The following is a 25,816-nucleotide window of genomic DNA, read 5'->3' as shown; positions in this document are numbered from 1 at the left end:
CTAATATCTAATCATCTATCATGTCTATTTATCTACCTATCCATCTATGACTAATTCTGCAGCAAATGAAACACTCCAAGTTCACTGATCTCCACCACTGGGCAACAAACCAAGATATATTCCTTATGTCTAGAAAGCAGAACATGGCTATCTCAAGGAAGCTCAAAATTCTAAAGCTCTAAAACCAAGTTTACCTCCCTTTACTCTTACCTACACCAACCCATATTCCATTGTTCACAGTGACACTAGTTACTCAGATATTCCAAACCAGAAGTGTTGGAGGTCATGAGTTTTTGAGTCTGACATACTTGATTATGAAACTGACTTTCCCCAATTACTTATTAAACAGGCACCAGCAAGTTATAGAAATCTATCTGAGCTTTATTTTCCTCAACTATAACACTGAGATAACACCTCTCATTGGGTTGTTGTGCAAGAAGAGGGTTCTTTTGGGGAGAAGGGTATGTGGAAACTGGGAGAAGAGGATAGAGAGAAGCCATCAGAGACAACAACCATCTGTTTTTCTTCTTTTGCCAAGAGTTGGCCCAAAGTCCCTAGTTAATTGCCTAGATGATGGAAGAAAGTCTCTATCTCCATCATCCTGTGCTCTTCATACTGACTTCCTCCTACTCTCATTCCTTGTTCTGGTACACCTAATACTAGAATGCATAAAAGAGTCATTTGCAGTTTCTTGTCTATGCAAAATTGCGTTCCAAACTTTAAAAAAAAATCTACTCTCTGTACAACTGTGGGTAAGTGGTAATTGCTCAAATTTAAAATAATATAGCAAAACGTCAAATTTTAATCAGGTATGTGGCTGCACCTATGGCTTCTAATACTCTCTTCAGGCCCCTATATTAAAGATCAAAGATACATGCTTGATCAAAACTCCCCGATCACTTCATGCCAGTGTTCCTCCAGCTAGCAGGATCCTTTCTTTTTCCACCACGGCACCCTGATTCTATCCACAACCTTTCATCAGCTAGAATACACAAAGTCTTGATCCTAGGTCTCCTTAACACAGATGCCTCCTGGACATCTCATTTATAATTCTCTATATTCTTATTATCAAATCCAATAAGCACTGTTTCACTTTTGAAGTTCTCACCACCCAGGGTGGGACATTTATTAATATGCTGGAGCCTCATCATAACTCTATTCATTAAAAGAAGGACTTGACCATGGATAGCTGGACGGCTGGTTCCTTTATAGACTCTCAGTCTTTTTATTCTCTCCGCATCCTGTCAGCTCTCCCCCTCCCAAGAAGCCTGAGTTTCTTTAGTACCCTTGATTTTTAAAGAACTGAGTACCATGGGTTTCAACAGCAGTAGTCTAACAAAGCCGCAGTTCATCATCCCACAGTTTATAATCTCCTGATTATCTTTTGCTAATTCATCATTTGAATGGTTGAATTTTCTTTTCAAGCACCTTCAGTGAGTCTGCATTTCCTGCCTCCTCAGTAGAGAGTCTGCTTTTGCCTTTATTTCTTTAGGGGAAAAAAAGGAATTGTATCCAAGACAATTGGATACACTCTTAAAGAGTGGTGACTGACATTCATTGTATAGCATTCTTAGGCCAAAGCTTTCATGGAACTTAGCTCACTGAATCCTCAGTGAGGCATATGAATCCCATTTTGCAGAAAGAAGAACTGAGGCTCAGAGATCCTGAGCTGTCCAGGCCATCATCATACATGACTCAGCCCCAACCTGCTCTGTACCTGCTTGTCGCAGCTCAAGATCCCGGTTTCTCAGGAGTGAGAGTCAGCAGTCCACCAGGAACACAGATATCAAGAGAGGGGCTACTTCCAAAGGAAAGGATACTGGGAAGAAAAACCATCTTTCTCTAATATGCCCAGTTCCTTAGGGAGTCCCTACATCTTACCCTTCTCTGCTCTAGAAGTCTATTGTAAAAACTAGAATTCAAAATAATTCCAGATTTTGGAGGAATGATGATCTCCAGAAGGAGAGTCATCCCTATTATGTTTCTGAATGGACTGTGTACATATTAAAAGGGAACAAGTCAAAGCAGTGTGAGTTTTTGAGTTTTTGTTCTGTGGTTTCAACAAAGTACAAACAAAAAATTTAACCCCTGAGTCCTATTCTTCTTTAATAGAGCTAATATGGAAACAACTATGTAAATAAAAATCATTTCAGGTGTCACTTTCAAAGCTCACACATACAGTAGCATCATAAATAGACAAAGAACTGCACAGAGTTGAGCTCATGGGTTTCAGAAACTGAATAACCAAAGTTTAATCTGCCTAGCCCCTGTACTTACTAGTCCTGTGGGCAAGGACAAGTTGCTTAATCTCTTTAAGCTTCCTGTTCCCTATCTCTAAGATAAGGACAATAAAATTATATGACTCATAGAACTGTTGGAGGATTAAATGAGAAAATGAGCAATAAAGTCCCTGAGACATGGTAAACACCAAGCGACTGCTATGATTACTGTTTTGGTGGCTCATTTCTAACAGGAACTAATCATGGTCCCTAGTCCTTACTCATTGCTTAATCTTCCTATTCAATGATGTTTTAGGCAGTTTTTTCACTTCTTTGACTTAAAGACCCCACCAGCACAAGTGTAGAGGAGGAAAAATTTATTTGAGGGCTCATGGTTTCAAGGTCTCAAGCCACAGACAGCAGTTTCTATTCCTTGGGGCTTGAGATGAGGCAGGACATCATGGCAGAAGAGTATGGTGGAGGGAAGCGGCTCACATGAGGATCAGGAAACAGAGAGAGAGCCTCCACTCACCAGATACAAATACATACCCCAAAGCCACCCCAGTGAACCACTTCCTTCAACTACACCCCACCTGCCTCCAGTTACTCCTCAGTTCATCCCATCAGGGATTAATTCACCGATTAGCTTAAGGCTATAGCCCAGTCATTTCTCCTCTAACCTTGTATTGTCTCACATGTGAGTTCTGGGGGACATCACATCTAAACCATAATAAATGATATCCAAAACACATTCTCGTAATGACACATTCATTCTTTCAATGAAAAGCAATACTGTCTATGACTTCTATTGTTCAGTGGAGTTGAGTTTGATAGCACAATTGGAAAAGAGCAATGATCTAGGAATCAGAGAATGGGAATTATAGTCCCTTCTCTGTTAGTATGATCCAATATGGAAACCACATTGTGGGTGTTTCATAAACTAGAAACCCATGACAGTCTTAAGTTTCTATTCTAGCTTGACTATTTTATTTTGGTCATTAACATCTGCTGGTACAGAAGTCATACTTTTATTTATTCATCAATTCATTCCTTTTTTCTTTAAAAAAAACATGTCTGAGTGCATACATTAGGCACAGAAATGAGGCAGAGGATTTATGACAAAAGAGAAGCATAAAAAGACCAATGGAACTTCTCAAGAGAGAACATTGCATGTGGTTGAATGGTTAGGAAAGGTTTCTTAGGAGAGGTGGCATTTGAGTGGGCCTTTGACAGTGTCTGACTTAATAGCTACTTTGCTAAGAAATTATTAAGTAAACGAATGCTATGGAACAATGAATGAATAAATGAACACTAAAGAGTAGGTAAAACTTCAACATGTGGCTATAGACAAGGGGCCAGTATGGGGAAGGCACCAAGATAAGGAAGACACCAAACATGTAGAACCAAGTCTTCTGGGTTTCCAGAATATTAGGCTACCTTTGAGAAAAGGGAGGACCAGCATAACGTCTTGTACATATAGGCTTTGAATGACAGGTTTGAGGAATATCAACTATGAACTTTGAAGAAATATGAAGCCTTTGACTTTTTATACTTCTACAGAGACATATATTGAAGGGATGTTGGTTGGGTGGTAGTATGCAAGACAGAAAGGAGAAAGACTCAGGAAGAGATGTCCAGATATCATCTCTACTGTCCACACAATATCCCTAAGGGATGAAGACAGGACTGAGCTAGTACCTGATCTGCACTGATTCTAATGTCCTCATATCCAGGCCAGTTTCTTAGAGATTCAATACGAAAATATACAATGGGGCTCGACAGTATAACCTCCAAAGCCTTCTGATATAAACATTCAAGAGAGAGAAGAAAATGCTTCTTACAAATCTGGTCAGAATAAATTTGGAATGAAATATTGTAAATTTGCAAAGAGATGAGGCATGACTAAGAAAGAACATGCATTAACTGCCCATAATTGCTGCTAAAAAATTCACATGACATTAAATTAAGTTAGTTTAACCTTAAATTAAGAGTCAATAATGTGCTCAGAATAATAATCTTCTTCATGCCACCATTCATGCTTAATTTAGCAAGCAATGTAACTATAACGACACCTTCGGCACATGGCTGTGATGGCCCTCATGGAACTTCACTAAGGCAGTTCTTTTGGCAAGGACAGAAGCCATGCTAACCTCTTCCTAAGCTTCCTGTTGAATATTATTTAAAACTACCCAATTATCACAAAGCCCATATACGGTTCAAAAGACAAATTCAAAATTCCCTTGCTATGTATTTATTTAGTTATGACTTCATTTTTGCATGTCAATCATGTATAATCACAAAATCTAATAACAGGCTAAATAAATTATAAAATAGCCATAACTTAAATATATTAAAAATTCTGTTTCAAGAATTCTTTGCCTGACACTAAATAAAAATAGATTTTGATAGTATCTATAAAATATGATAACCATGAAAAAATATTCATAGAAAAATTATAGGGAAGTACAGCAAGATGATAAAAGCAACTCCTTGAAATGCATTAGCATTTCCAAGGAAAGATTATTTTAATTTTTCTCTATTTGTCAAAAGAGTAGGTATTCATTTCATACTAAAAACTCAACTTATACAACAAGCATAGTCATTGTACCAGGAACTCAGCTATTAACTAAAAAATAGTAGAGCTGAAACTGGGATGCCAGGAGATTTTTGCAATCATAAAGGTTTGGTTTATGGGCCTATCACAGTGGGTAACACATGGATAGCACTCAATAAATAGTCAGTCAATGAATGAGGTATGGCATAGAATAACAAGTCAATTTGGGCAATTCTCTTTCTGAAAAATTCAGTTGGGTAGCTTGATGCCAAGCAAAACATTTAATTGCTTATAAAACGTTAATTTCTACCTGATTGTTGTAGCAGAACTGGTGTGGTGAAATCCTGGGGAGACTCCAGGTGTTCTTCATTAGTTACTTTTTGGCTCTACATTTAAACTAGTGTTTTCACAACATGGGCCCAGACAGTTTAGTGAAGTAAAAATAGGGAGGGTGCCATTCTGGATAGCCTAAACTCCACTTTAAGGATATACAGTATTTTGGAGGGGTTTAATTTTTGAGGGAAATATTTCAAATGATGTTTTCATTGCTCTCTTATCTTCTTCAATAGCCCATATAGAAATTAACTTGTAGTAGATTCCCAGTTACTTTAAGAACTTTGGTTGTTACATTATGATATAAGGAATTCTCATAGATTCCCATACTCAAAATGCTGTGTGTTTTGAGGTGTGTGGTTTTGTTCTGTCCTGTACTGTGCAGTTCATCAACAGGCCTTGCTATGACACACCTTCCATGCTTTTCACACACTCTCTTTTCTTTGCCAGAATGTCTCATATTAAATTATTTGTCCACTTAGTAAGGTTTTAATTGTATTTCTCATCTTTCAATGTTCTGCTTTTGTAGCAACTCAGACCCAGTTATTCTTTTCTGTATATCTCGTACTGCTTGATTGCTATATTAGTTTCCCCCAAAACTTAGTGGCTTAAAAAAAATATCATTTATTATCTAACACTGATTTTGTGGATCAAAAATCTGGGAGTAGTGTAACTGGCTGGTTCCAGTTCATGGTCTCTGGCAAGGTTGTGGACAAGATATGGGTCAGGGCTGTAGCCTTCTAAGGGCCAGACTGGAGCACTTGGATTTGCTTATTGACACATTTGTTCCATTTAACAGCAGAAGGCCTCTGTTCTTATCACGTGAAACTATCCACAAGGCTGCTTGAGTATCCTCACAATATGGCAGCTGGCTTCACCCAGAGTAAGTGATCCAAGAGAGAGAAAGAAGGAAGCCACATTGCTTTTTCACTTTTTGCTTCTTCGAAGGTGCTGGGGATTCGAACCCAGGCCCGTGTACACGCTTGGCAAGCACTCTACAGGCTGACCTGCTCTCCCGTTTCACATTGCTTTTTTTTTTGCATTTTTAAAAATTATTTATTTTAATTCAAAATCATAAATTTACATAGGCCAATATTGTTTGATTCATTCTGTTATTTTTTCCCTTCCTTCCCACCCCTCCACTCCTCTTTTCCTCTATACAGTCCTCCTTCCTCCATTCTCACACCTCCTTATCCATAACCCTAAACTTAACCCTAACCCTACCGCTACCCCTCATACCCCCCCTTTTTGGCCTCAACCCGCTTATCAGCGAGATCATTCATCCTTTAGTTTTTGAGATTGGCTTATCTCTCTTAGCATGATCTCCTCCATTTCATCCACTTGCCTGCAAAGCATAATTCTATCATTCATCATGGCGGTATAATATTCCATTGTATATATATGCCACAGTTTCTTTATCCATTCACAACTGAAGGGCATCTAGTTGGTTCCACAATCTGGCTATAGTGAATGAGCAGCTATGAACATTGATGTGCGGGTTTCTCTGTAGTATGCTGATTTGAAAGTCCTTTGGGATAGGCCACGGAGTGGGATAGCTGGGTCAAATGGTGGTTCCATTCCAATCTTTCTGAGAATCTCCATACTGCTTTCCAGAGTGGCTGCACTACTTTGCAACCCCTCCAGCAATGTATGAGTGTACCTTTTTCCCCACATCCTCGCCAACACCTATTGTTGCTTGTGTTCTTGATAATCGCCATTCTAATTGGGGTGAGATGAAATCTCAGGGTAGTTTTGATTTGCATTTCTCTTATTACTAGAGATGTTGAACATTTTTCCATATATCTGTTGATTGCTTGTACATCTTCTTCTGTGAAGTGTCTGTTCATTTCTTTAGCCCATTTGTTGATTGGGTTATTTGTATTCTTGGTGTAGAGTTTTTTGAGTTCTTTATAGATTCTGGAAATTAGTGCTCTATCTAAGTATGAGTGGCAAAGATATTCTCCACTCTGTAGGCTATCTCTTCACATTGCTGATAGTTTCCTTTGCTGAGAGAAAGCTTTTTAGTTTGAATCTATCCCAGTTGTTGATTCTAGCTTTTATTTCTTGTGCTATGGGAGTCCTGTTAAGGAAGTCTGATCCTAAGCCAACAAGTTGAAGGTTTGGACCTACTTTTTCTTCTAAGATGCAGGGTCTCTGGTCTGATTCCGAGGTCCTTGATCCATTTTGAGTTGAGTTTTGTGCAGGGTGAGAGATAGAGATTTAGTTTCATTCTGTTGCATATGGATTTCCAGTTTTCCCAGCACCATTTGTTGAAAAGGCTATCTTTTCTCCATTGCATATTTTTGGCCCCTTTGTCTAGTATGAGAAATGGGTTTGTGTCCATGTCCTCTATTCTGTACCATTGATCTACCTGTCTATTTTGGTACCAATACCATGCCGTTTGTGTTACTATTACTTTGTAATAGAGTTGAAGATCTGGTATTGCGATAACCCCTGCTTTGCTCTTTCTACTGAGGATTGCTTTAGCTATTCTAGGATTTTTATTCTTCCATATGAATTTCATAATTACTTGCTCTATTTCTGTAAGGTACATCATTGGGATTTTAATTGGAATTGCACTGAATCTATAGAGCACTTTTGGTAGTATGGCCATTTTGACAATATTAATTCTGCCTATCCAAGAACATGGGAGATCTTTCCAACTTCTAAGGTTTTCTTTAATTTCTTTCTTTAGTGTTCTGTAGTTCTCATTGTAGAGGTCTTTCACCTCTTTTGTGAGATTGATTCCCAAGTTTTTTTTTTTTTTTTCGATGCTATTGTGAATGGGGTAGTTTTCCTAATTTCTCTTTCTGAGGATTTTTCACTTATGTATAAAAACGCACTGGATTTATGAGCATTGATCTTGTAACCTGCTACTTTACTGAATTCACTAATGAGTTCTAAGAGTTTTCTGGTGGAATTTCCAGGTTCCTCTAGATATATAATCATGTCATCAGTGAACAGGGATAGTTTGAGTTCCTCTTTTCCAATTCGTATCCCTTTAATTTCTTTGGTTTGTCTAATTGCACTGGCTAGAGTCTTAAGGACGATGTTGAATAGAAGTGGTGAAAGAGGGCATCCCTGCCTTGTTCCAGTTTTTAGGGGGAATGTTTTCAATTTTTCATCATTTAGAATGATATTGGCCATGGGCTTAGCGTAGATGGCCTTTACAATGTTAAGGAATGTTTCCACTACCCCGATTTTTTCTAGTGTTTTGAGCATGAAGGGTTGCTGTATTTTATCAAATGCTTTTTCTGCATCTATTGAAATAATCATGTGATTCTGAACTTTTAGTCTGTTGATATGGTGAATGACATTTATTGATTTCCGGATGTTGAACCAACCTTGCATCTCTGGGATAAAACCCACTTGATCGTGGTGCACTATCTTTTTAATATATTTTTGTATGCGATTTGCTAAAATTTTGTTGAGAATTTTTGCATCGATGTTCACTAAGGATATTGATCTGAAATTTTCTTTCCTTGATGTGTCTCTGTCTTGTTTAGGTATCAGTGTGATATTGGCTTCATAGAATGAGTTTGGGAGGGTTCCCTCCTCTTCTATTTTATGAAAAACTTTGAGGAGTATTGGAATGAGCTCTTCTTTAAAGGTTTTGTAGAACTCAGCTGAGAACCCATCTGGTCCCGGACTTTTCTTGCTGGTAGGCTTTTAATGACCTCTTGTATTTCATTACTTGAAATTGATTTATTTAAGTTGTGTATGTCCTCCTCGTTCAGTTGAGGTAATTCATATGTCTCTAGAAACTTGTTGATGTCTTCGAGGTTTTCTGTTTTGTTGGAGTATAGATTTTCAAAATATCTTCTAATTATGTTTTGTATTTCACTTGTGTCTGTTGTGATATTTCCTTGTTCATTCCGAATTTTAGTAATTTGAGTTTTCTCCCTCTTTCTCTTTGTTAGTGTGGCTATGGTTTATCAATTTTGTTTATTTTTTCAAAGAACCAAGTATTTATTTTGTTAATTTTCCGATTGTTTCTTTTGTTTCAATTTCGTTGAATTTGGCTCTGATTTTAACTATTTCCTGTCATCTACTACTTTTGGTGTTGGTCTGCTCTTCTTTTTCTAGGGCTTTGAGCTGCAGTGTCAAGTCGTTTATTTGTTGATTTCTACTTCTTTTGTTGAATGTGCCCCATGAAATAAATCTTCCTCTAAGTACTGCTTTCATAGTGTCCCAGAGATTTTGGTGTGATGTGTCTTTGTTCTCATTTACTTCTAAAAATTTTTTAATCTCCTTCCTGATGCCTTCTGTTATCCATTCATCATACAATAGTGTATTATTTAATATCCAGGTATTGGAGAAGTTTCTGTTTTTTATTCTGTCATTTATTTCTAATTTCAATCCATTATGATCTGATAGAGTACAAGGTAGTATCTCTATCTTCTTGTATTTGCTAACAGTAGCTTTGTGGCATAAGACATGGTCTATTTTAGAGAAGGATCCATGTGCTGCTGAGAAGAAAGTGTATTCGTTCTTTGTTGGATGGTATATTCTATATAAGTCGGTTAAGTCTAAATTGTTGATTGTGTTATTGAGATCTATGGTTTCTTTATTCAATTTTTGTTTGGACGATCTATCCAGCGGTGAGAGAGGTGTATTAAAATCGCCTAGTATTATTGTGTTGTGGTCTATTTGATTTCTGGAATTGAGAAGGATTTGTTTGACGTATATGGATGAGCTAATGTTCGGGGCATAGATATTTATGATTGTTATGTCTTGCTGATTTATGCTTCCCTTAAGCAGTATGTAATGTCCTTCTTTATCCCTTCTGACTAGTTTTGGCTTGAAGTCCACATTATCTGAAATGAGGATGGATACTCCAGCTTTTTTGCTGTGTCCGTGTGCATGGTATGTTTTTTCCCATCCTTTCACCTTTAGTCTATGGGTAGCTCTTTCTATGAGATGAGTCTCTTGTAGGCAGCAAATTGTTGGATTTTTCTTTTTAATTCAATCTGCCAGACTATGTCTTTTGATTGATGAGTTCAGGCCATTAACATAAGGGTTATTATTGTGATATGATTTGTATTCCCAGTCATTTGACTTTTTGTTTTTTGACATGATTTGGTTTTCCCCCTTTATTTGGCTATTCCTTTAGGCTAGTTCCTTCCTCCATTGCTGATTTGCATCATTGTTTTTCATCTCTTTCCTCATGGACTATTTGCTGAGAATGTTCTGCAATGCTGTCTTTCTTTTTGTAAATTCCTTTAGCTTTTGTTTATGATGGAAGGATCTTATTTCATCGTCAAATCTGAAATTAAGTTTTGCTGGGTATAAGATTCTTGGTTGGCATCCAGTTTCTTCAGGTCTTGAAAAATGTTGTTCCAGGCCCTTCTAGCTTTTAGGGTCTGGATTGAAAAATCTGCTGATATTTTTATTGGTTTTCCCCCTGAATGTAATTTGATTCTTTTCTCCTCGCGGCCTTTAAAAATTCTGTCTTATTTTCTATGTTAGGTATTTTCATAATAATGTGCCTTGGTCTGGCACATGTGTGTGGGTCCGTTGTAATTTTGTATATTTGGAGTCCTATAAGCCTCTTGTACTTGGTTTTCCGTTTCATTCTTCAGATTTGGGAAATTTCTGCTATTATTTCATTGAATAGATTGTTCATTCCTTTGGTTGTTTCTCTAAAGCCTTCCTCAATCCCAATAATTCTTAATTTGGCCTTTTCATGATATCCCATAGTTCTTGGAGATTCTGTTCATGATTTCTTACCATCTTCTCTGTTTGGTCAACTTTGTTTTCAAGAGTAAATATTTTGTCTTCAGTGTCTGAGGTTCTGGCTTCCAGGTGTTCTATCCTATTGGTTATGCTTTCTATGGAGTTTTTAATTTGGTTTATTGTTTCCTTCATTTCAAGGATTTATGTTTGGTTTTTTTCAGTATCTCTATCTGTTTATTGACATGATCTCTCTCTTCCCGTATTTGTTTTTTTAACTGTTGATTGGTGTGATCATTAATGCCCTGCATTGCTCTTTCATCTCCTCCTTCAATGCCTGCATTTGCTCTTTCATCTCCTCGTTTGCTTCCCTGATTGTTTTAATTATGTACATTCTGAACTCCCCTTTCTGACATTTCTTCTGCTGTGCTGTCATTGGGTTTTATTGATATAGTATCTAGGTTTGTTTGGGACATTTTCTTCCCTTGTTTTCTCATACTGGTCAGAGTTTCAGTGGGACTTGTGATAGTGCAGAATTCTTCTATTGGCTTATAGTGTCCCTGTGGATTTCCAGTGGCTCACCTTCCTGTCTTCAGTAGCCTGAAGTCTTGGGGTAACTTGATAATGCAGTGCTTCCAAGGAAAGCTGCCCCTAGCCCGCTACTGGTTCCAGGACTTGGAGCTGGCTCTGTGTGGAAAGGCTCTCACTGGCGGGGGCTTGCTCCGAGAAGCTAGCCTGGAAAGGCGCTTCCTGCCGGAAGGTGACCGGGCCTGTGGGCTGCTTGGGGAAGTCCCTGGCTGCCCTGTCCTGGTCCCTGAAGCAACCTGCTGACAGGAAACTCACCGCCCTGGTTCAGGGAGTTGATGCTTGGTTCTGTGCAGAAAGGCTCTCACTGGGGGGCCTGCTCCGAGATGCTGGAGAATACTGGCCCTGTGGGAGGAGCCCACCGCTGGTGTGCGCAGGGCTGCCTGGGGAAGACTCTAGCTGCCCTGTCCTACTCTAATAAGCCACCCGAATCCGGGCCTGCTGCCCGGGCTGCACTTCACCGGTGGGGGAGACTCACCCCGTGGCTCTATTTTAGTCCGAGTCTCTCAATGCCTACCCTTCTTGAATCCTGGGTTCTGGAGCGACTGGAGATGCAGTCATCCTCTAGTCGCCATCTTGGATTGCCCTCACATTGCTTTTTAATCCAGTGTTTTTACATTCTAATCTTGGCTTTCACTCCATCACTTCTGCTATCTTTATTCATTAGAAGTTAAGACACGAGGTAGAGCCCACACATAGGGGAAAGAGAACTCAGCTCCATCTTTCAAAAGGGAGCAAAAATATGTGGACCATATTTTAAAAACTACAAACATTTATCTTATTCCATAATTACGATCATAATTATTTATGCAAATATTTTCAGTTTTTAGGTTGTTTCCAGACATTCATAAAGCATGTATTTATGCTATATAAAATTTCAGGACTCTGGACAATGACCATAGTAAGTTAAGGAGGAATCACATTTTGTATTTTTTTTAAATCTCCCACTTATTAGGTATATGACTGAGTTTAGTCAAGTTATTTAAAGATGAGCTTTATTTATTGAAAGATGAGCTTCCTTATCTTTCAAGTGGGAATTATAATATATATTATATCGTATATATATATTATTATAATAGTTGGCCCTGTTGCCAATTAAGCAGGGATAATATAGGTGAGAGCACACTGCAAATTATAAACTACTCCATGCATCTGTTAGTACTGGGCCAGCCGGTTTGCAGTGCTATGAGCCCTGCCTCAGCACTGTAGCTTAAGTTCCAAAACTTACTGCCACCAGGCAAGGAGCCTTTTATCTCATCTTTTCTCTGTCCCATAATATTTCCCAGGCTCATAACCAGTGTGTCCTGTACAATGTAGGTGTTCAACAAGCATTCGTTGCTATAGAAGCATTTGATGCTGATGGTTGTCCCAGCTCCTTTCAGTTTGGGTTAAACAGGGGAAAGTCGTCAGGTAGCAGAATTTTACAAACTAGAATAGAAGGGGACTGAGAAGCACAAGAGGATAAATTGTTAAGAACACAGGTTTTGTGATAAGACAGAATTTGAGTAGTGTAAATTCCAGCTCTGCCTCTCAGATGCTTTGTGAACTTTGCCCTCTAAACCTTGGTTTCTTCATCTGTTATGTGGGGATAACATCATTACCTATTTGACAAGGTTGCAGTGAAGACTAAAGGGGATAATGTATGAGAAGCATCTAGAATATTCCTGCCACCTAATAAGTGCTCTATAAATGTGTAGTATCCTTCATCTTGTGATTGTGATTATTAGCAAACGGTTCCATCATTCCTAAGGGCAAGGTGTTCAACCCATGAAAAATAAAATAAAATCCTCCTGTTTGCAGGTCCCATTTTGGCACACCAAGATGACTTGACTCCAGGAAAGAGTAATCACCAACGTTTGTCTTGCCTACCTGGGTGGCTATCTATCTAAAACAGCCTGTCTGGTTCAAGCTATTTCCATTTGCTGTCTTTATGAGCCCAGAGGCATGCATAGCTATGAGCATAGTTCAGAAACTTGAAAAACAAACAATTAAATGTCTCATGCTTGCCACACATGTATTTTTCCTCCCATGATTTAGGTTGGCTGGTTCTAAGCCATAAAAGGTTTATAATAAAAAAGGGGAAAAAAATGAATGAATTTGCCAGCTTAAAACCCTTTAACCCCACCCTCAAAACTTTCCAATTCAAGGTTAAGATGTGAACGAATGTTCCAACCAATATGTTCATGAAAGATTTAATAATTACTTTGCTTATGAAAGTTTAAACAGCTGCTTAAGTTAGTAAAAAGGCTCCCACCCAGGCAGAATAACCTGCTGTACTCACTGGGAAGGTTTTACAAATCATCAGACTATGTATTCAGATGAAAGACAGAGCTGCATTTGCTGCACAGCCTCTAACTACTCAATTATGTATGGAATGAGTTTGTCCACCAGGTCAATCAGGTTTTGTGTATTACTTCAACAAGGGTCTTGACAGCGTCAACGTTAAAGCAGTTTCCAAGGGGATTGCTGAGCTTTTCAATAATTTATTTTTAAAAACACACATAAATGAAATAGGCCATGCCTTTTTCTCCAGGTTATTTTACAGCATAACTCCATGAAAACAAGGCTTATTATCAAATGGATTCGGAAATTATAGGAACTTATATCACATCCCTTAAAAACAGAATAACACTACTCTTTGGGCTTTCGTATGTACTGTTTTCTCTGCTTGGAATACACTCCATGCTAGTTCCAGTCCTAGCACGGTTTCCTTTTATTCATGCCGTAGGAATAAACTGAATCTCCTGGAAAGTCTTCCTTGGCCTTCTGGACTAGGATGGTTGCCACTGAAATGAGCCATTAAATCATGCCCCACCATATATGGCACTCACCACCATCTACTGCAATTGCTCATTTAACTGCCCATCCCTACCATGCAAACCCATGTGCCGTGAGTTAATTTGACACACCCAGAATACCAGTGGAGCTCAATAAATTCCTGTGGATTTAATGAATGAACTCTCTCAGTCATCCAAACTGCCCTTTCCCTCTTTTTTTCTCCTACATCCCACTTTAACAACTCCTACCAATTTTATTTCCTAAATATTTTCTGAATCCTTCTCTTTTTTTCAATGCTACTTCGACTATTTTAGCTTAAGGTCTATTATTTCCTGACTAAATTTTAGTCTTTGCCTACTCGAATGTATAATAACGAACAGATGAAGTCAAAGGAAAATTCCTGTTCAAACCCTTCACAAGTCCTGCTGTCTACAGGACAAAGCCACAGCCCTTCATATGGCATGTCAGGCCCACTGTGGGCTGTCACTCCTGGGGTGACCATCCTTAGTCTCTACTCCTTGCTTTTGCATAAACTCTCCCCTAAGAAAGGCTAATATCTATATCTGGAAAGGTAAAATAATCTACCATGAAATGTACAAAGCAGGATTTGAATTCTTCTTTGTTTTTCTAAACGCACAGCTTTCCACCCAACGCTCTTGCTGAACCCTAGAGTGCCTGACACATACCAGATAATAAATGTCTGCTGAATTAATGAATAATAAGGAAAAGACTGCAGAAGAAATCAAAACATACCTACCCAGTGGACCTCATTCCTCTATTCTACTGTTTCTCAAGTTATGTTTCATGTTCAAATACTCTGGGAAAAAAGGTTCCATGATCAAAAATTTGGGGAATATTGCCAAGCTCCCTCTTAAAGATATGCAATGCATATCGCTAGGTTAAAACATCGAAGGGTGAAGAAGAGCCTCTAAATTTTTTTTAATAGCAGAGTTTCTAACTATTCGAAAACAAAACTCAGTAACACGCCTACTCCATGAAATTCCTACTCTTCTCTAACACCTTGTCTAATAGTACACATAGTGTACTACCCATTCATGATAAAAGTTTTATCTGACTACGTTTTTAAAAATAATGACTAAGACCTCAGAAGGCAGAGGGAGGGTGGGGGGGGCAGGGATACAAGGGAGTAGACTGGGGATACTGCTGGACAGTCCAGCAATGCCCAGGACACAACTATTGACCCAGAAGATCCAACAGCAACCATGCTGAGTACCCCTGCCCCACAGCAAGAGAAAGAATGCTCAGTGGAAAGTCTGGAACCTTCATGCTGATATTTCCCATTGGTCTCCATAGTGCTTCATTATATTTGAAATAATACTGACACATGAAACCTGAAATTTTTCTTTGAATCCAAGAAAATAACTGCTATAGGAAAAATATAGGTATGAAAAACAATTCCCCTCATCAAGGCTTTATCAGAAAGTGTGTTAGATAACATCAATCCCCCTCCCTTGCAAATCCAAAACCCTTTTCTTTTAATACAATCCTCTCAGAGGAATTCTTGAATATATTAACATTTTAAAAATATTGCATTTCCTGAGAAAATCTCAGAATAAGACCTAGGAAATCACTGAGGATCAAATGAAACGGGCCAGCCCCTAGAGTCAACATTAGAGAATCCCCTGCTAGTGAGAAAGCCTCTCCAGCAGGTGAAGTGAAACACTAGTTTCAGATCCATTTGCCCTCTATTCAAGTCAGTTTGAGTACAACTCCTCTCGGGTTACTTGTTCATTTGTTTACTTGTTAGAATGGAAAATCATGGAAGCATCAGAAATTAACCCTGGGAAAGGACTGAGAGCTAAGGTCAGAGCAGGGTCCACCCTGCACCGGATGCTGTACAGAGGATGCCCTGGGGTAGGCCACGCTTTAAAAGAAAGCTACTTTCTCTCTCAGGAGTACCTTTTAACCAGTTTCCTCATCCAGTTAATGTACTATCACTACATAGGATGTTATAACTAACCATGTTAACCTGGGCAAAGGGTATACCTTAACTCTCTGCATTATTTTTATAACTTCTTGTGAGTCTAATATTATTTGAAAATGAAAAGTGTTTTGTTATATATCTTAATGATGCAACTGGTAGATGTATTGTGGCTTTGTCTATAAACTTCTGCTACACAGATGTGCCAGACTGATGAGGATGAGGGTCATGGGTGGGGCACAGAGGAAAGGGACATCATAAAGTCATCAATACCACAAAAGTCGTACATCATCAGATCCTTTTCTAAAGTGACAAGGAATATAAAAGGTCACCAGCGAAGGGCTTGTTTGAGAGATAATGAGAAGAAGGAATGGACCAAGCATAGGTAAGTTCCCAGGTGAAATCCCATGGAGGGTGCCCTCAGGAGGCAACAAGGGCCAGAATATCTGAGAGCTCTTTGTGCATAGGAAAGAGATGCCAGGAGGAAAATGTCTAAGGGAAAGACATAAATTTCTCTTGTGTGATAACTTGATAAGGACGGTACTGCTTATATTCTGAATCAATTCTACACTCCTCAGATTTAAACAGCATTCAGCTAAGGTGAACCCAGGCATAAAGGAATTTCTTAGGCACAGGAAGAAATGAGAGTCAGGAAACCTAAAGTCCTGCTCCATATGTTTTCCTATCATGCATTTATGGTGTCCCCTTGCATAGGAACTTCCAGGTTCCGTTTCCTCACCTGAAAGCCATAGAGTTGGTCCAAGAATGCCTACTCTATCTCTTTCTAAGAGGTCTTAAGTGTTAGGATCAACTCTATTGATTTAATAAAACATAATACTGGGCTGGTGTTGTGGCTCAGTGGCAGAGTGCTTGCCTAGCATGTGCGAGGGACTGGGTTTGATTCTCAGTGCAGCATATAGATAAATGAATAAAATAAAGGTCCATCAACAACTAAAAAATTTTTTTAAAAAATAATTCCTATTAATAGATGGTAACAAATTTTCTGTGAATTTTCAAACACAAAATAATTTCTTAATGAATGGGGGTTTATTGCTATTTTAGTGCTATGGAATATCATCTCAGAAGTTAAAAAAAGCTCACATGCTTTCCCTATGACTCATTCTCAGCCGTGGATAGGCCTCACAAATGTACCATAGGGCTATGTTATGAGTCTTGAATGTTCCCCAAAGGCCCATGGGTTAAAGGTTTGGTTCCCATGGTTGGCACTACTGGGAGGTAGAAACTAGCACAGACTTCCTTACATAGCCAGGGGTCTACCCTTAAGGGGAATTGTAAGACTCTGATCTCTTCCTTTTCCTCCTTTTCTTCCTGACCATGAGGTGAGTGGTTTGCTCTGCCAAGGGCTCCCCACAATTGCCATCCAGCATGCCCACCAGCAGTCCAAAGCAATGGGTCTGCCTGATCTTAGATTAGAACCTCCATAATAATTTTTTTCTCTTTGTAAGTTAGTTATCTCAAGTATTTTGTTACAGTGACAGAAAGCTGACTAACACAGATGATTTCCCAGGAATAAAGCTGTCTGAGAAAGAAATTCAGAGGTTAATGTTGGAGCTTCCAAAGTTCAAGATCTGCTAAACCCTGCAACATAACCTATTCACACAAAAGCCAGTTTCTGATAAGTCAGAGCAGAAAGAGAATCCTCATCTTGGAGGAGCCAAAACATTCTACCATGGATTCTGTGGGAAAAGAATAAGATTTATGTGTATAATAACCCTGTTCTACTATTTTCACACATTGAATCCCAAGGAAAAAAAAAGTATTCATATTATTGGCATTTTGAAAAATTCTCTGGTAATTTATCCCAGGCTTATGGTTGGATTATGCAATAGGGTTTTGAAATGTGCTAATACTTCATCAATCATATAAACCCTTTTCCAGAGCTGAAATTCACTACGTCTTTCAATGGTTTTTAGGCTAAAGCAGAAGGTTCTTTACATGCAAACTGCTCACTTTTATTCAGGTTCTGGGCATACACAGTGAGATATAAGGGACTGTACTGAGTGTTATCTCAGGCACTGCCTAGTGTTAACCCACCCTCCTCTCCTCTGCCTATCTTCAAGTCACCCTGCACGTCCCACCTTCAGGCAGAATAATGGGGATTTCAGTTTACCCTCTCCTATTTTAGAAAGAATTTCCACTGCAACCAATTTACTCCATTATTTAGCACCACTATTCTCTAGTCTGCTGTGGAACAAAGTAGCAAGAATGCTTCAGGGATAAGTTAGTCAATGTAAACTATCAAAACCAACATTGTGTCCCTGTCAGCATTACTGATCATTATACATAAAATTCAACGACTTGAGGAAATTTTGCCAGAGTTTAAGAGAATTGAGTTCTCTCATTGGACTATGAAAGAACATTTTGTAGTTGGCATAGGATTTTCATCACACATTCCTTTTCCTCCTTTCTTCATCCCCATATTCTGTTCATGTGTGAAGGGAAATGTACAACTTCCTAATAGAACTGTCTCCCATCTAACCCTCACATTCTGTGCTTCTCCCTCTTTCTGTTTCCGTGCATCTTCTGCTCACCTCAGCATCTACCTTCATTACTATCTTTACCGCATAGTCATCAGAGAGGCGCCAGAAAGCAAGGAAATAACACTGAGATCAGTGTTTTCAAAATTATTTTGAGCTTCCTTGCAAAGAACAGAAGGAATGTGGAAGAGATCAGAAGAAGAAAAACTCAGGACGGTAATAGGACCTGCATTGGGGTGGTAACAGCAGTAAAGGCAAGGTGGAAACAGGTTTTTTTTTTTTTTCCCAAAAATATGCTGAAAGTAGACTGAACAGGATGTGATGCTTGACTGTAAGACAGTGATAAGGAGGAGGGATTGAAAAATAGCTTGAAGCTTTGTAGCTGTGCTCATAGATAGATATGGTTCATTTAGCAGGCACAAGAAACTAAGGCAAGGGATGAGACATGAGGGAGTAGATGTGCTCAGCTCTGGACATGTTGAGCACATTCAGTGGTGAAATCCAATATGCCAACGGACAATCAATGTTCTAAAAGGGCAGGAAAACTTCTAGATTTAAAAAGGATCAAGATTGAGAAAATCTTCCAGTCATGTCCATTTTTACTTATTCTCTTCACTTTAATAAAACAAAAGATGTGTTGAGAAGCTACTTGATGCCAAGTCCTGGGATAGGCATTAGAGAAGAGAAAAAGAAAAGAAATAAAGTAAACATAGTGCCAGTTCTCAGGGCATTTGCAAACTCTAGTGGGAAACAACAGGGACTTAAAGTGTTGGGTTAAGAGGAGAGTTACCAGAGGAGGCTTCCTGGAAGAGGTGACACTAACCAGCGATGAGATGAACAGTGCTTACTCAGGTCTGTTGGTTAATGGACCTAACATCTGAGGTGGGGATGAGGTGCTTGTCACTTGCCTTCACATTCTATATATCTGCTGTGATTTCAAGCCTCTTCTAGGGCAGATTCCTCCAAAAACATAGCCACACAGTCTGAACTTCACCATGCTCTTTATATTCCTTCTGTAGAAATAACCCTACGACTTCTTTGTGGGAGAGCTTTTGATAGTATACCTTTCATATCTTGAGAATAAGGTATTTATGACCAACTCTTGGGATGTCAGGCAATGCAATGGTTGAAAATTTAATCCTGAGTCCTGAGATCACTCTGAAATCATTCATCCACCCACCTGGAGAAGGTGCTACTCCTAAAGAATACAAAGAGAAGCTCTTGACAGAGACCAGAGTGCTTAAAATTCAGACTAATCTAGCAACTCCACTCCTACAAATTTACCCAAGAGAAATAAAAGTGTAAGTCTACAGAAAGACTTGGACAAAAATATTCCAATAATGAATATACTAAAAATAACTCAGGAAAACCATCGTATTGACAACAGCCTCAAGAAAATAAAATACTAGGAATAAATCTAATCCAGGAGGTGAAAGACCTCTACAGTGAAACTCCACAATGAAAACTACAGAATACTGAAGAAAGAACTGAAAGACCTTGAATGGAAAGAGCTCCCATGTTCTTGAATAGGCAGAATTAATACTATAAAAATGACCATTTTATCAAAAGCAATATACAGATTCAATTAAACTGCCAATAAAATACCAATGACATTCTTTACAAATCTAGAAAAAAAAATCCTAAAATTTACTTGGAAGAATGAAAGACCCAGAATAGTCAAAGCAATACTGAACAAGAAGAATAATGCTACATCCCAATACATGATCTCAAATAATATTACAGAGCTATAGTAACAAAAATATCATGGTATTGACACCAAAACAGACAAGAAGACCAATGGAATGAACTATAGAGATTTCATATCTTTGTCTTCTCTATCTTAAGAATGGCAATCATCAAGAGAAATACAATAAATGCTGGCAAGAATGTGAGGGGAAAGGTACACTCAAACATTATTACAAACACATTGGAATGCAATGTGGAGATTCTTCAAAAGACTAGGCATGGAACCACCATGTGACCCAGCTATCCCACTCTTTGTTATTTTTCCAGAAGAAATAGAATTGGCATACTACAGAGCCACATACACATCAATGTTTATTGCAGTGCAATTCACAATAGCCAGGTTATGGAAACAGTCCACGTACTGGTCAACAGAATAACAGATTAAGAAAATGTGGTTTATGTATACAATGGAGTTTTATTTAGCCATAAAGAAGAATGAAATTATGTCATTTGCTGGTAAAGGGATGGAACTGGAGAAAATTATGCTAAGTGAAATAAACCAGACTCAAAAAGTCAAGGATCAAATATTTTCTCTCACATGTGGAAGATAGAGCAAATAAGGGGGAAAAAGGCACACAGAGCAGGGTGGGATGGGGCATTAAAATAGAAGGGAGATCAGTGGAGTAGAGAAAGGGATTGAAAGTGAAGACTGAAGGATGGAAAAAGGGATGAACTGTGGAATGAAATTGACCAAATTATGCTATGTGTACATACATGAATAGACCATAGTGAATTTCACCTTTATGCATATCTATGAAGCATCAATTAAAAAACAAATAAATAAATAAATAGAAGGAAAATCAGTGGGTGCAAAGGAACGGGGGGAAGAAAAGGGGAGGGAAAGAGGATGTTCTGGGGATTTAAACAGAGCAAATTATATTCCATGCATGTATGATTATGCCAAAATGAACCCCACTATTACATATGCATTAACAAAAACAAAAAAGAATATTCAGACATTTTACTCCTAAGAGTCATAAACTAAACACCACCACATGTGTATCAACTGCAGAATGAAAAAACGAATTGCTGTACAACCATATAATGAATACTACTCATCAATTTATACAAAGAAATAACTGACAGAATAACAGGGATTAATCTCAAAAGCATTACGTTGAGTGAAAGAAGTCAGATATGAAAGATATGATTTCACTTATATATGAAATTTTTACAAAAGACAAAACCACAGTTCTAGGTGGGAGGTCAGTGGCTGCCAGCGGGGGAAGGAGCTAGAGAAAGATATGGATTGCAAAGACCCCTGAGAGAATCTTCAGGAAAAGGTAAGCACTCTCTATTAAAGTTGTAGTAGTGGCTACATTACTGTGGATATTTTCAAAATTCATTGAATTACTCATTTAAGTTTGATAAATTAAATTTATGTAAACTATACATCAATAAAACGGGTTTTAAAAAATAAAAAGAACAAATTGTGCTGGGTTGAGAAACAGGTTCAAGTTGTCCCAGCTGGAAGATGTGAGTGGCATCCAGGACACTGTCAGAGCTAACACTACCCCAGCATGTGCCTCTCAAGAACTCTTTTGCCTAAGTGTTCTAGTTGGAAACCCTGACAGCTCTGACTGCTCTGGTCTAAAGATGCCAATAACTCACACTGACCCTGCCACCCATCCTTGGGACAAATATCAGCCAACTCTCCCAGACAACTAATGATAATCCTAAACCTCTAATATGCAATCTGAAGATGGCAAAACTTCATGTTGGAGCTACTGACTGGGGATGGGGGGAATGTGGTAAGGATTACACTGTGAGTCTAACTGTTCTGTACCTGGAATAGAGTCTCCTAGTTCTTCAGCTGTTACCAGTTTCCCAGAGGGACAAGGAGCTCAGCCTGTTTCTTTCTCTACATTTGAAACCATAGTTTCTGGAAAACTAATTCACTCCTGAGGGTCAACTGAGATCTGCTTTTCCATCATCCCTGTGGCCACATCCTCAAGGTTGAAGATGCCTAGTCCTAAAAGCTGGCAACTTGAGAAGGGAAAAAGGGGGTTAAACAGAAAAATGATCTTTACTGTAATACAGAAATTCTCCATCCAGCCCTGTGCAGAAGGCCTGCTCTTACATCATCAAATACTAGTGTGAACTCTGCCTTCACTCCAAGGATACCATCAAAATATAAGCGAAAATTTTCTGAATAACTTTATTTTTGAGCTCTATTTTTAGAACTTCAATTACTACTAATAAAGATTTTTGTGCTGGATAACTTGTGAAAGTTGTTTTGTGCACATCAGATGTCACATGAAGTAAACTCAAATCACTGAGCCCCTGTAAGGCACCAAACACTGAACTGGGCTTTTTGATGTGCACTATCTATCTAGTCCTCATAATAATCCTGTTAGCTCCATATACCTATCCTATTTTTACAGATAAGTTCTCTAAAACTCAGAGACTAAGTAACTTGCCCCAGCTATTTAATATTGTTAGTATAGAGAGACTGGATATACCTCTAAGACTATTTTTTTAAAAAAACATAAAAACTGGAAACAGCACATAAACTGTGGGTTAAATTGTTTTAATATGTACAAGGTCCTGGATTTGAGTTTTTTCTTAGCCACTTACTACCGGTATGGACATAGGCAAGTGAGTTTTTTTCTAGGTCAGTTTCCTGGTCTATAAAGAAGAAAATATTCCTATTTCATTGAGTTTTGAAAGATTCAACAAGATCAATCGCCAATAAACACACTAAGTATTAGCCATTGATATGATCTCAAATCCCCAGCTGGCTCCAAATGGAATGAATCTAACACATATGTACAATATGGTACGCTCTCAATTGTTCAGAGGTTGATTCCACACCATGGATCTCACTCTGCTTTTCAATTTGTCTTGTCCTTCTCCAATGTAATGAAAGTTTTAATGGGAACATAGGTAGAGAGATAGAGATTTTCAGTCTTTAATGAGTCTATGAGGACCATCTCCACAAACATGTGTTCTCTCTCCCCCAGAGGATCTCTAAAAATGCAAACTTGACCAGAACACCCTATTCCCAGACAACCCATCCCACTCGTTCATGTACCTGCTCTGGATATTTGCTCCCAGTGATCTCTGCTACCGTGTTGAAGGAATCAGTATCTGGGTAGGTCTTTGCTCCCATCTTCAGCTGAATAACAATCGTGTTTCCATTAGAAGCCATTCTTGACATCATTTCTGCATCTTCCACAGTAATACAGGCTGTTGGGATCTTAGGCACACCATCCTGGTATTCCTGAATACCTGTGTGAGGACTTGGGAAAAGAAGCCACAGGTTACCTTGAAAGTAAGTGAAAGTGGACCAGGAACCTTTGCATATTAACCTTTGACTCTTATGTGGAGGCTTTAAAATTTCAATTTAATAATTATCTCACTGAAAATGTTATAAGAATTTTTTTTGATAAGTTGGATGATCATTTTGAGTTTCAAATTGCCACAGACTCTGAAGGACATTAACAGTGCTTTCATGACCAAGAGGACATGTGGATAGGAAATAAAGGAGCTCTGAAGTTTGTTAAGGGTACAGACCAGAAGATCCACGTGCTTGGAAGAAAATACTGTCAGTCCTGTGATCACTGACTGACACTGGAACTCTTTCCATCCAAGGTAAGCTTCAAATATATGACCCTGTGCTATTGGTAGAAGACTGCACAGGAAAACTATAGAAAAATATGCAAGGAAATATGTGTGCTCCTACGAGGAAAAGACTGAAGGAACCTAGATCCAGAAGCTACTCAAAATACTTACACTGGAATCTATGTTAATGTACTGTTCATTCAACCTCTGTATCTGCTAATGAAGTTCATCAAAATCATTTTCTAAAACTGCATGTTCCAACTGTCCCTTTTTATACCTGGGATACAGCTCCAGACCCTCTCAGACCACAGTTCTTCCCAGACCAAGACCATAGCCCAGCTTCTGCATGCATAACACAACCTATTAGTCTGTTTCCATCTCCTGTTGAAACGGAAGATAAAAGCCTTTTGATTTTTTTCCCTATTCACCTATTTGTTTTGAGCTGTCTCACATGTTGAGGGAAGCCCTTCTCCACTCAGCCATGATATCTTTCTCTCTGTGGATAAGAGTCTGAAGCTTCTCTCCCATAGGAGTGACTCCAAGCCACATACACAAACAATAATCCTGTTTTATATCTAACCAATTTCTTGGTGTGACTGCTTTGTTCTGACCATATTTCAGAAAACTGTTTACTGAGGGAAATTGTAGAGCAAAATGGTTAAGAACAGAGGCTCTGGAACAAGATTATGTGGATTCAAATCTGAGCTATGCCATTTAATGCAAATTGTCCTTGGGCAAATCACCCACATCTTTGTTTCAGGAGCTTCTTCTATTTAAAAAGGTGATAATAATAGTACATATTTCATAGAATTATTTTCAGACTGAATCAATTTCCACAAGTAAATAAATTACCCTAGAACATAGTAATACTTCAATAAATGTTAAATATTTATTAACTTGCTTATTACATCTCTCTGCAGAGACTAATCTCTAGTCATTAGCACCATCTGAATATACCCTCTATGGCTATTTCCTAAATTTTGACTGCAAAAGTTATTATTCATAAAAAAAAATTACTTATAAGCTCAGAACTGAGAACAGAGAGTACCTGAACCTGAATCCTTGCTTGGGAATGTGTGTCACTGACTCCAACGCCTGATTCAGGCTCTGGAGTCACAAAACCACAAATCTTGGTTCCAGCTTTTTCTACCTGCATGACATTCAAGCAACTCAGATTACATCTTTGTTTTCCCCCACCTGTAAAACAGGGAATAATCTTAGTATTAATCTCATAATTTTGCTATGAGGAATAAAAGATAGTATACACAAAGGATTTAAGACAGTGTTTGGCACATAGTGATTACTTAGTAAACATTAGTTGTTATTATTTCTTCAGCACAGAGTTTTCCCACTGAGTTGGTAGAATGATTAATGAATTTGAAAATTACCTTGCAACATGTAGGAAGACAATCTAAATATTTATTACTCATATGTGATGTCTGGGATTCAACAAAGTCCCCTTGTTCTCAGACTCTTTCTCAAGAGAAGATCTGTTTAACTTCTTAATAGGCTCTTTAAATACTGTTTCTAGACTAGTTTGTACTAGTAAGTTATAGGTAAGGGTGCATACAGGAGTCTAGTGAGTCAGGTTTGTACCCGTGGCTCCCCTGGGAGAAATGACACTGAAAGGTATCTTCTAGCCATGATTCTAAATTCAAAATATAAAGGCCTTTCAATCTTTTTCTGCAATTAAATACATCTTCCCTGGTGAATACTTCATTGTTTAGTATAACAGGACAAAACGAAGACTCAGTGTTTTTTTGGAATCTTATACTTTCACTATAGTGAAATTGTCCTAGAGGAAACAATTGGCATAAACACCACCTTTATGCCTTCATTTATATGCTCTGCAATGTAACAGTAGCAAAGTGTAAACTACCAAGGAAGTGGTTAAAAAATCAAGGCAAAAATTACATGATCATCT

General features: G+C 38.4%; 1 protein-coding gene across 1 annotated transcript in view; it reads right to left on the bottom strand.

The window, feature by feature from the left end:
- Positions 1-25,816, bottom strand: part of CPQ (carboxypeptidase Q) — a 458,745-nt gene that overhangs the window by 239,167 nt on the left and 193,762 nt on the right. The window contains exon 4 of the mRNA XM_079126296.1: positions 23,363-23,570. Within this exon, the coding sequence (XP_078982422.1) occupies positions 23,363-23,570 (208 nt within the window). The remainder of the gene's footprint in view (positions 1-23,362; positions 23,571-25,816) is intronic.

The sequence above is a fragment of the Sciurus vulgaris genome (assembly GCF_902686455.1).
Source record: "Sciurus vulgaris genome assembly, chromosome: 1".
Classification (NCBI taxonomy): domain Eukaryota; kingdom Metazoa; phylum Chordata; class Mammalia; order Rodentia; family Sciuridae; genus Sciurus; species Sciurus vulgaris.
This window is presented reverse-complemented; position numbering and strand designations above follow the sequence as displayed.